We start from the raw sequence: 12,656 nt of genomic DNA, 5'->3' as shown, positions 1-12,656 counted from the left end.
TAAATACCCAGGAGAGGGACTGCTGGGTAATATGGTAACTTTTTCTTAATTTTTTGAGGAACCTCCATACAGTTTTCCATAGCAGCTGTTCCAATTTACATTCCCACCAACAGTATATGATGGTTCCTTTTTCTCCACACCCTTTCCAACATTTCTTATTATTTGTCTTGTTGATTATAGATATTCTAACAGGTGTGAGGTGATGTCTCATTGTAGCTTTGATTTGCATTTCCCTAATAGCTAGTGAAGTTGAGCATTTTTTTTCATATAACTGTTGCCATTTGTACATTTTGTTGGGAGAAGTGTCAGGTCCTCTGCCCATTTTTTTAATTGGATTATTTACTTTTCTGTTGTTGAGTTGTGTGAGTTCTTTCTATATTTTGGATATTAGCCCCCTATCAGAGGCGTTGTTTGCTAATATCTTCTTCCATTTGGTTGGTTGCCTCTTTGTTTGTTGATTGTTTCCTTTGCTGTGAAGAAGCTTTTTACTACCAGTCATTTATTTAGTATATACTACCACATTTAGTGATATACTACCACTCATTTATTTTAGCTTTATTTCTCTTGCCTTGAAAATCAAATTCATAAAATCCTCTTTGAACCCAAGGTCCATACATTTAGTACTTATGCTTTCTTCTATGTAGTTCATTGTTTCAGGTCTTATGTTTAGGTCTTTGATCATTTTGAGTTAATTTTGGTACATGGTGACAGGTAGTGGTCTAGTTTAATTCTTTTGCACATGGCTCTCCAGTTTACCCAGCACCACTTACTGGACAGAGTTTCATTTCTCCATTATATGTTTTTGGCTCCTGTGTCGAAAATTATCTGCCCAAATATATGTGGGTTTATTTCTGTGTTTTCAATTCTATTCCACTGGTCTGTGTGTCTGTTTTTCTGCTAATACCATGCAGTTTAGATTATTGTTGCCCTGTAGTACAAGCTGAAGTCAGGGAGTGTGATACCTCCAGCATTGTTTTTTTCTCTTAGTATTGCTTTAGCTATTCGGGGTCTTTTGTGGTTCCATACAATTCTGATAGCTTTTTGTTCTATTTCTTTCAAAAATGCCATCAGGATTTTGATGGAGATTGCATTAAATCTGTATATTGCTTTGGGTCATATGGCCATTTTAACCATGTTGATTATTCCAATCCATGAGCACGGAATGTCTTTCCATTTCTTTGTGTCTTCTTCAATTTCTTTCAAAAATGTCTTATAGTTTTCAGCATAAGAACCAAGGTCCTTCACATCCTTGGTTAAGTTTATTCCTAGGTATTTTATGCTTTTTGCTGCAATTGCAAAAGGAACTTTTCTTTTCATTTCTTTTTCTGAGATTTCATTGTCATTTTATAGGAATGCAATGGACTTTTGTACATTGATTTTTTTTTAATTTTATTTTATTAAATTTATTGGGGTGACAATTGTTAGTAAAATTACATAGATTTCAGGTGTACAATTCTGTATTACATCATCTATAAATCCCATTGTGTGTTCATCACCCAGAGTCAGTTCTCCTTCCATCACCATATATTTGATCCCCCTTACCCTCATCTCCCACCCCCCTTACCCTCTGGCAACCACCAAACCATTGTCTGTGTCTATGAGTTTCTGTTTCTCATTTGTTTGTCTTGTTCTTTTGTGACAACATGGATGGATCTTGAGAGTGTAATGCTGAGTGAAATAAGTCAGACAGAAAAAGCAGAGAACCATGTGATTTCACTGGTACGTGGTATATAAACCAAAAGCAACAAATGTACATTGATTTTGTAGCCAGCAACTTTACTGTATTCGTTTATTGTTTCTAATAGCTTTTTGGTAGAGTCTTTAGTTTTCTGTATAAAGAAACATGTCATCTACAAAAAGTGACAAGTTAACTTCTTCATTCCCAATTTGAATTCCTTTTATTCCTTTCTCTTGCCTGATTACTCTGGCAAGGACTTCAAATACTATGTTGAAAAGCAGAGGTGAGAGGGAAAACACTGTCTTGTTCCCGAACATAGAGCAAAAGGCTTCAGATTTTCACTGTTAATTATGATATCAGCTGAGGGTTTCTCATATATGGCATTTATTATGCTAAGTTATTTTCCTTCTATACCCATTTTATTAACCGTTTTAATCACAAATGGATGTTGTATCTTGTCAAATGCTTTTTCTGCATCAATTGATATAATCACATGATTTTTGTCCTTTATTTTGTTTATGTGATGTATCACATTGATGGATTTGCAGATGTTGACCCATCCTTGTGCCCCTGGGATGAACTTGGCTGTGAACTTGGCCCCTTGTGCCCACTTGGCTGTGATGTGTAATCTTTTAATACATTGTTGTATTGATTTGCTAGAATTTTGTTTGCGATTTCTGCATCTGTATTCATCAGTGATACTGGTCTGTAGTTTTCTTTTTTTGTGTTTTCTGTGCCAGGTTTTGGAATCAGGGTAAGGTTGTCCTCATAAAATGAGTTAGGAAGTACTGTCTCTTCTTCAATTTTTTGGAAGAGTTTGAGTAGGACAGGTATTAGGTCCTCTTTGAATGTTTGGTAGAATTCACTAGTGAAGCCATTTGGTCCTGGACTTTTGTATTTGGGAAGGTTTTCAATTACTGATTCAATTTCCCTACTGTTGACCGGTCTATTTTGATTTTTCAGTTCTTCGTGATTCAATCTAGGAGGGCTATATGTTTCTAAGAACTTGTCCATTTCTTTTAGGCTATTGAATTTGGATGGATATAGTCCTTCATAATATTCTTATGTGACCCTTTGTATTTCTGTGGTGTCTGTAGTAACTTCTCTTTCATTTCTGATTTTGTTTATTTGTGTCATTTCTCTTTTACCGTAATGAGTCTAGCCAAAGATTTGTTAATTTTATTAATCTTTTCAAAGAACTAGATCTTTGTTGCATTAATTTTTTTCTATTGTCTTTTTATTCTTTATTTCATTTAATTCTGCTCTAATTTTTTATTATTTTTCTTCCTTCTGCAGACTTTGGGTTTCATTTTTTCTTCTTTTTCTAGTTCTTTAAGATGTAGTATTTGGTTGTTTATTTGAGATTTTTCTTATTTCTTGAGATAGGCCTGTAATGATACAAATTTCCCTCTTATTGCCACTTTCGCTGCATCCCAATAATTTTGATAGGATGTATTTTCATTCTCATTTTGTCTATGTATTTTTTTTATCTCTGCTTTTATTTCTTGTTTGACCTAGTCATTCTTTAATAGTATGTTGTTTAATCTCTACATATTTATGGTTTCTCCTGCTTTCACTTGCCTTTGATTTCCAATTTCAAAGTCTTATGATCAGAGACTATGCTTGGTATGGTTTCAATCTTTTTAAATTTACTGAGGCTAGTTTTATGTCCCAATATACGTTCCATCCTTGAGAATGTTCCATGTACAATATAAAAGAATGTATAGTCTGAGGTTCTAGAATGAAGTGCTTTATACATGTCAGTTATGTCCATTTGGGCTAATGTATCATTTAAGGGTACTATTTCCTTATTTATTTTTCTGTTTGGATGATCTGTCCATAGCTGTCAAGGGCGTATCTAAGTCCCCTACTTTAATTGTGTTTTGGTCCATTTTCCCCTTTATTTCTGTTAGTAGTTGCTTTGTGTATTTTGGTACTTCCTGATTGAGGGCATAAATATTGATGACTGTTATGTCTTCTTGTTGTATAGTCCCCTTTATTCTTATGAAATGCCCATCTTTGTCTCTTGTTACCTTTTTTATCCTGAAGTCTGTTTCATCTGATATCCATAAGTATTACTACACCTGCTTTTCTCTGAATACCATTTACTTGGAGTTTCATTTTCCAACCTTTAATTTTGAATTGATATTTGTCCTTGTAGCTGAAATATGTCTCTTGGAGACAGCATATTGTTGGGTTTAGTTTTTTGATCCAATCTGCTAGTCTGTGCCTTTTTATTGGTGAGTTCAGTCCACTTACACTTAGGGTGATTATTGATATATGAGGATTTCCTATAGCCACTCTGTCTTTTGTTTTCTGGTAGCTCAGTGTCTCCATTGTTTCTTTGCCTTTTGGTTCCTGTCTATTATTTTAGTATGATGATATTCTATGACCTTTCCCTCTGTTTCTTCTCTTTTTATATTATATGTCTCATTTCTGGATTTGTGTGTGTGTGTTACATAAATGTTAAGTTTATGTATAAAAAAGTTTCATGTATATACAGTAGTCATTTTTCTTCAGCATGCATCTTATCTCCACTCCCCTTTGCAGATTCAGACCTTTACTCTCTCCCCTTTTATGTTTTTCTTGTCACAAGTTATCCCTGTTTATGCTGTGAGTTGATTTCTGAGTTGCAGTTGCAAGTTGACTTTTTCTTCTCTTTTTCCTGTTTTTTTTTTTTGTTTTTTTTAATGTTTCTATCTTCTTTACCCTTTATGTTATGTTTAAGTGTATAGTGCCCAATTTTTTGTAGGGGTTGCCACTTCCTGCTTCTTTGTCTCTGTTAGTAATCTTTCTCATGGTTTTGTATTCTTTTGATTTTTTTGTTTAGGTCAAATAACCTCTTTCATTATTTCCTGTAATGCTGGAGATGTGTTAGAAAATTCTCTCAGCTTCTATATATCTTGAATTATCATTATTTTTCCTTTATGTCTAAAGGATAACTTTGCTGGATATATTATTCTTGTCTGATAATTTCTCCCTTTCAATAGTTTGAATATTTGATTCCACTCCTTCTTGGCTTGTAAAGTCTGCTGAAAAATCTGATGATATACTAATGTGCTTTCCCTTATAGGTCACTGCTTTTATTCCAGAGCTGCCTTAAGAATTCTTTCTTTGTAATTATTTTTTGACAGCTTTAACATAATATGCCTTGGGGAAGGCCTGTTGGGATTGAGGTAATTAGGTATTCTGTTTGCTTCTTGGATTCAAGGATCCAGTTCTTTCCACAAGTTTTGGAAGTTCTCATCAACTATTTGTTTGAATAGACTCTCTGTTCCCTTCTCCCTCTCTTCTTCTGATGTATCTATTTTCTTATGTTGCTCTTTCTGATGGAGTCAGAAAGTTCTTGTAGAGTTCTTTTATTTCTTCTAACTCTCAAGACTCTCTCTGCTTCCATCTGTGTTATTTCCAGATTTCTCTTTGATGTCACTAATTCTTTCCTCCAGCTGGTCAGCTCTATTTCCTAAGCTGGCTGTTTCATTGTTTTATTTCTTTTGCTGAGTTCTTCAGCTCCAGAATTTCTATTTGGTTCATCTTCAAAATTTAAATCACTTTGGTAAAATATTTATTTTGTTGGTTGATTTTGTTTCTGAGTTCATTAAACTGCCTATCTGAATTTTCTTGCATCTTGTTGAGTTCTTTCAGAACTGCAATTGTGAATTCTCTGTCATTTAAGTCACATATTTCCATGTCTTCAAGTTCATTTTCTGGAGATTTTTCATTTTCTTTCTGATCTGCCTTGTTACCTTGGTTATTCATGTTGATTAATGAATTATTATTTCTCTACCTGAGCATCTATAATAGTGGATTCTGCATCCAGTTGATATGAAGAAGTCTTTCATGGCAATTAATAAATTATTATTCATGGAAATTAATGAATTATTATTTCTCTTCCTGGGCATCTAGCAGGTTGATATAAAGAAATCTTTCTTTTGCTTTCCAGTGGGTGTTGCTGGAATGTTTTATTTTCTCTCTCACTTCAGCCTTTTATTTTCTCTCATGCTATAGCATTTTATTTTCTCTTACACTGTTCTGGCTTCTCATGCAATGGGAGGTTTCCTGGAAGGTGGGCTTCTCCTCTCTGAGAATGTCACCTGGATCTCAGGGCACCAATCCCATAAGAGGATGTGGTGGGTGAATAGAGTTCTGAGTTTCTGATACGCCAATGCTGCCCTGCAGCCCTATACAGATTGCGTTTCTCAGCAGCTCTGGTTGCCCGCTCAATGATCTGCCCAGAAAGGTGGGGGTGGGGTGAGCTGTGAAAAGCAGCTGGTGTTTTTGTTGCTCTGAGCAATGATGACTTCTAGCCCACAGCTGTCTTGCCCCTACAGTCCCTTCACCATCACTGGAGTTAGTCACTCCATGTATCTGAGGCTGCAGAACTGTCTCTCCAGTTCTCATGGCTGTAGATGTTCTGTTCTTTAATCTGACACTGCTACAGTTTCTTTTGGAATCCACTTCTAACACTGGGGGAGAAGAGGCAAGCTCTGGGTGGGGTAGGAGGAAGTCAGCTAGTCTCAATGTCTTTGTTTTCTATCTGGCAGTGAGGGCTTAAATCACAATTCTCACCCTTCTGTATTCAGTCTTTGCTCTGAGGTCTCTGCTCTGAACACTCAGTTCAGCTGTATTATACACTGATCCCTCAGGCTGGACTGTGGGCCACAGGGAATGCACCTGAAACCTGAATTCTTCTTTCTCCTGAGACTGCAGTGAACTCTAAACGCGTCCTATGGCCCATGGCCCATGTCTCTGCACTTCTCCCTTCCCTCCTCCCTTGCTTGGCCAATTTGTCCACCTTCAGATGATTCGATGCACGGATTTCTCAGATGTCCTTGTGTATTGCTTAGGTTATCCTTTGTTGAATTATAGCTGTTTAATTTGTTGTAACTTCCAGGGGAGATTTTAAGAAGCACTCCTCATGCCACCGTGTTTATGATATAATCCCTGGTTTGCAGACTCTTAATAATTGTATATTTGTACTTACCATTGGTCCCTTCTACGAGAATATATGCTCCGAGAGAAAGAGGACACTGTTGATGTATCTTCAGCTCCTAGACCAATGGGTCATAATAAATTTTTGAATGAATGAACTTAGGCAAGCTGCTTTCTGATTTTCCATTCTAGGTAAGTGGAATCTGTTTTGATGTAGATTGGCTGTATTACATTTTCAGACTTTCTTTGTTCTTAATAATTATTTTGAATTTTATGTAATTTTGCAATCATATTTACATTCTTTTTTGTTTTTATTATTTCTATATTATTTATTTTTAAATTAAAGTTTATTGGTGTGACAATTGTTAGTAAAGTTACATAGGTTTCAGGTACAATTCTGTACTACATCATCTATATATTGTGTCACCACCCAGAGTCAGTTCTCCTTCCATCACCATATATTTTATCCCTTTTACCCTCATATTTACATTCTTTTAAAACATATCTATTTAAACTGAATTCATTGTTTACTATTAGTAACATTACATGGTCTCCTCACTAGTCTTAATTCACAATTTTGTTTCATCTGCACAAACATTGGGATGTATCTTACTGTTTACTCCCCATAATGTGTCTCAGAATGTATTCATGTTTGATTCACTTTCATTAAACATTTTGTACGTTTTAGTTACTGGTCTAAGAAATTGATGTGCACTAACTGATGTAGTCCTTGCAACCTGTTTCATTTCTGTCATCACAGAAATAGGAAAACTAAGGCAGGAAGAAGTTAAGTGAATTGCCTCTGGTCATACATTTTGGTGCTGAAAAGAGATTTATACACAGGAAAATTCTGACTCTGAAGCCTTACCTTGAATTCCAACAATATATGTCTTCTATTTTACACATTTCTCCCTTTTTATTTAGATTTTATCAACACGAAAAAGATGTTTATGGCCAGTCTGAATTTTATTCTGTTATAGGTGATTGTGTTTTTTCCTTTTTGTTTAATTCTAGCTGCATGCTTCTAGATGTTTTTCTCTTCTTCACTCTCTCCTCCTCCTTCCTTCTTTGTCTTCCTTCCTCTCTCCTCCCTTTCTGTCATATTGCTTTTAGTTCAAATAATTTGCCAAGACATATGGTTTATTACATGAAACTTATCCATGTACAGTTTTGTACCTTTCACAAAAGTTTATTCTCTTAATTTATTATTGAATAATTCTCTTACGTTTTTGGATTGCCATTACCCACTTTACCATTTAATCCCTGTCATTCTACAGTTTCAGAGAACCACTCAAGTTTTTGTGTGTGTTTTTTTAATTTATTGGGGTGACAATTGTTAGTAAAATTACATAGATTTCAGGTGTACAATTCTGTATTACATCATCTATAAATCCCATTGTGTGTTCACCACCCAGAGTCAGTTCTCCTTCCATCACCATATATTTGATCCCCCCACCCCCCTTACACTTGTGACACAAGGTCGTCTCCTCAGCACTGTCCTTTCCTGCCCCTCCTATAACTTTCCATCCTGGTACCATACTTCTAATTGGTATAGGCAACCTCCTCTTTCCATCCCAGGGAGCAGTGATGAACTAACGGCTTCTCCTCTCCTAAAGAGCCCAGCATCGTGGGCTTTCCTTGCTCCCTGGGCTTTGCTGCAGGCCTGCTGATTCTTCAGATCGTCACTAGGCGTTCGTTCAGTGAGTGGCAACACTTTCTTAAATGAGCCGCACTGTAAATGACGGAGACAGGACAACACATCACCCCTCCTTCTTCCACACCACCCAGCCCGTTCAGCCTTTCCCAAACTGGCAAGCAAGACTGTATCATTTATGTTTTGATTTTGTTAAAAGATTAGAATAAACTTAGAAGGGAAAGGGTTAGATTTCTAGTTAGCTTGCATTTGTCCTTGAGTCCACATATTTCCCACTTTCTTAAATTAGGTTTCTGATACACTGTGCTGACATCTTCAATTTTAGTTAAGAGAACTGGCACCATAGGACCCGTACTTCAAAATGGTGTTCATAATCCAGGAAACTGACTCCTAGTTCTGTACACTTACAGTCACATCACCTGCCACTTTCTATGATACAACAGCTCAGTGTGTGCAATTGTTATTATGTCCTTGTAATTGAAAAATTATATTTGGCTTTTAAAAAAGTGTATCATTGGTCCCTTTTTGGAAGGAATTCTCTTTTTTTCATTGTACATTCAATCTGCAAATGCAGCACCCATAGTGTGGTTTCCTCTTGCTCTCTGAAACCTTGCAGCATTTCCTGTTGCCCTCCTACCTCCATGATCTTTCAGACACTTCATTCAGGTACCATCTCCAGAGCTCAGGACTGACTAAATCAGGATGCTTTTGAGAGTGAAAGAAGGTGGGACATACACAACACCAGATGCAGCCCTGGGACAGGAGGCACAATCTGGACTGTCTCAGACTAACCTGGATGGGGGATCCCCCCTTGTAAAGCTTTTAAAGCCATGAAAACAAAGACTCAAGAGGGAAAAAAAATCGTTGTTCAAATGTACAAAAAGTAAACAAAATAAATCAGAATGAAAACATGTTCAAATGTTAAAGAAACTGTTACAAGTTGTCAACTGCACTTCAATTCTACTGATAATATTTAGAAAATAATTTTGACCTTATTACTTTGGCCACATGCCCTAAAATCTGACCTCTGACACCTCATTCATAATGCTCCACCTGAACTCTCCTAAACATAACAGGATCCTCCCCAGCTTAGAGGTCTTAAATTTGCTCTTCATTCTTAAGGAACACCCTTCCTCAAATCTGCACGAGGGTGCTTACTCTTTTGTCGTCTTTCATTTTCATGTTAAAGTTTTCCTTATAACACTTACTAGCATTGTCCATCACCACCATCATCTCATTTGTTTCCCCTCTCTCTCTCCCTCTCTTCCACAACACAAGACATAGCTTCTTCTGTTTACTGCAGTTTCAGAGAGTGTAGAACATGGCACAGCAGCTCCACACATAAAGGCTGCTGTGTGAATGAATGAGAAATAAAATGAAGGAACAAATAAGGATCAATGATCAGCTGGACAATGTGATCCAATTAACTACAGTTCATTTTCGATTTCAGTTCTACTACAACTTACTGGTTATTTCTAGATGAGGCTGGTCAGTTTTAAAGTTGTCATAAAAATTCCCAATTCAATGAAACATCTTACTGAATCGTTTGGTTATTTGAACTGATTAAATCCAGTATTTTTCAGTTATATCCATATTTCAAACAAATGAAGCCAACTACAAGTGAAAAATCCTCTCTGAGGCTCATATGTTCTGCAATAATAATTAAACTTCCATAAGCCAAGCAGTAATTGACAGAAGTCCATTCATCCTCATGCCACAGGGACCTAACTTTGGAAAAGCTATTCAACAAGGAGAAATAACCATAAAAGAAGAAGCTGCCTATTGACTCTAAACACACACACAAAGTGCTTGATATCAGTCATATAAATAATTTTAACAGTAATTTTTTAACATATACAGGCATTTTTAATTGATTCATTTTATCTATCGCAGTTTTCATTAACTTCACACTTCTCTTCATAATTCTCTAGGTCCAGATCAACACCATGGATGGAGACAATAAGACCTTTTCCAGTGACTTCACCTTCACAGGACTCTTCACCCACAGCAAAGCTTCAGGCTTCCTTTTTAGCATCCTTTGTCTCATCTTCTTCATGGCACTGATGGCCAATGGTTTCATGATCTTTCTGATCTGCCGGGACTCACACCTGCACACCCCGATGTACTTCCTGCTCAGCCAGCTCTCTTTCATCGACATGCTGTACATCTCCACCATTGTGCCCAAGATGCTGGTTGATTACCTGCTGGGCAAGGGAACCATCTCCTTTATGGCCTGCACAGCCCAGCACTTTCTCTACATGGGCTTTGTGGGAGCTGAGTTCTTCCTGCTGGGGCTCATGGCGTACGACCGCTACGTGGCCATCTGCAGCCCTCTGACATACACTATCCTCATGAGCCCCCGGGTCTGCTGGGTGATCTTCGCCAGCTCTTGGTTTGGAGGCGCTTTGGACAGCTTAATCCTTACCCCTATCACTATGAGTCTCCCATTCTGCGCTTCCCACAAGATCAATCACTTCTTCTGTGAGGCACCCACCATGCTGAGGCTGGCCTGTGGTGACAAAGTCATCTATGAAATGGTGATGTACATTTGCTGTGTCATGATGCTTCTGATCCCCTTCTCTGTGGTAACTGCTTCCTACACCCAGATTCTCATCACAGTGCATCAAATGAAGTCAATAGAAGGGAAAAAGAAGGCCTTTGCCACCTGTTCATCACACATGATGGTGGTGACATTGTTCTACGGGGCTGCCCTGTACACATATATGCTTCCCCAATCCTACCACACCCCAATCAAAGACAAGATCTTCTCTGCCTTCTATACCATCCTCACCCCCTTATTAAACCCACTCATCTACAGCCTGAGGAACAGAGATGTGACTGAGGCCTTTAAGAGGGTTTTGGCAAGCTGTCGAGGGGCCTGTGGTATGACAAGGGAAGAATTCTGACAGTCTCAATGCTCCACACCTGCTCAGGGGTATATGGTGCTGTTACTCAGGGTTGTACCATGGAAATATGAATAATGCTTGCAGCAAACACCAACTCAGTTATATCTAAAGGTACATCAGCAGTACTTCTGTCAAAAATGAGCAGCCACTGTGACACTCACATGTGAACAATGCCAGAGCACAGTCAGCACCACTGGTATGGGTCTCTCCTGGAGTCCACCCACTCCCACTCTTCTCGGACTGTAATTCATGTGTGAAAGCCCCAAATGTGTGGTTAATATTACATACTCTTCCCATCTTTAGTGGTCTCATAAGAACTGGTGATTTTTATTACATTGGTTAAATGATCCACTGATGGACTTTATGAAATGATTTGGTGCACAGATATTTGAAAAAGACTGAAGTATCATAAAACTTCAAAGGGGATAGCTACACAGACTCATACCAGTATTTAGAAAATCCAGATAGTCTTTCCTTGAATAGCAACTAAAAACATTTCTCCTTTATCTAAATTCGGAGCTGGAAAAAATGAATCATGTGTGTTTGCAAAAATGCTAAGACTAATCCTCTATGGAGCGAAGATTCTATGAGATTATGTTTGTTATCTGATAAGTTGATCATTAGGACACAAGACATAGTGAGAAGCAGATGAGGAATTGTTCTGCTCAGTCAAAATTCAATAATCACTTTTCAGCTTCTTCTCCAATTCATTAGGATCACTGGATCTTGAACCCCTCTCTAGATGTTAGTGTGGTGTGGATATTTCTATCTACATTTTTCTTCCTAGGAAATAGCAGAGAGCACATTTTTCCTTTTCTACAGCACTGGGTTTTGCATTGGATAACATTATAAAATGGGAAATAAATAACTAGCTTTTCATTTAAAATTTGGAGCTGGAAAATTCTCAGGAAAATACTTAGTGTAATCTCTTTCTAAGAAGATGAGACTCAGAGAGTCTATGTGTTTGACCTAAATTACCATTTAGGCCCAGTTGTGAAATCCCAGGCCGTATCACAGGTCTCTTGAACTACCGCTGTGCAGTGCTGAGCCAGGCTTCTTGTTGTCTTAGCACTTTGACAGGATCCTAGCTGGGTTCACTGGGGTTTTACTGCTGAGGTAAACATAGCCACACTTCCTATTGCAGTCAAGTTTCTGGGCTGTAGACAAAATCTTTAATTTCGTGGAACAGTCATGTTGGAATGCTGGGTTGGACTGACCAGTTCCAGAAAAGCAGACATGCTCCATCTAATTCACACCAGAGGCAGCCTTTCTGTTGCTCGCCATCTGGAGGTTCTCATCAACTTCAATCTTGTCAGACTGGCTTGGAAAGCTCCATGTTCAGGTGGTCAGAGACAGAGGTGGAAGAAGCACAAGTCAGAGGAGGAAGGGGCAGCCCGAGACCTGAGTGTTAAGTGAAGCTGTCCTTCCAAAGACCATGTGATCTTCTATTTGTTGTGAAAGTGACTGGGGCCCAATTTTCTCTTCT

At 37.8% G+C, this 12,656-nt stretch overlaps 1 protein-coding gene across 1 annotated transcript; it reads left to right on the top strand.

Moving 5' to 3' along the window:
• Positions 1 to 10,203: 10,203 nt before the first annotated feature.
• Positions 10,204 to 12,656, top strand: LOC141567113 (olfactory receptor 2T6-like). Its single transcript, XM_074312185.1, has one exon. The coding sequence runs from the start codon at positions 10,211 to 10,213 to the stop codon at positions 11,168 to 11,170; it is 960 nt and encodes a 319-aa protein (XP_074168286.1). The 5' UTR covers positions 10,204 to 10,210; the 3' UTR covers positions 11,171 to 12,656.

This window comes from Rhinolophus sinicus, chromosome 5 (genome assembly GCF_057876585.1).
Source record: "Rhinolophus sinicus isolate RSI-liver-muscle chromosome 5, RSI-T2T, whole genome shotgun sequence".
Taxonomy (NCBI): domain Eukaryota; kingdom Metazoa; phylum Chordata; class Mammalia; order Chiroptera; family Rhinolophidae; genus Rhinolophus; species Rhinolophus sinicus.
The sequence above is the reverse complement of the archived record's forward strand: the minus strand, read 5'-3'. Positions and strand labels throughout refer to the sequence as shown.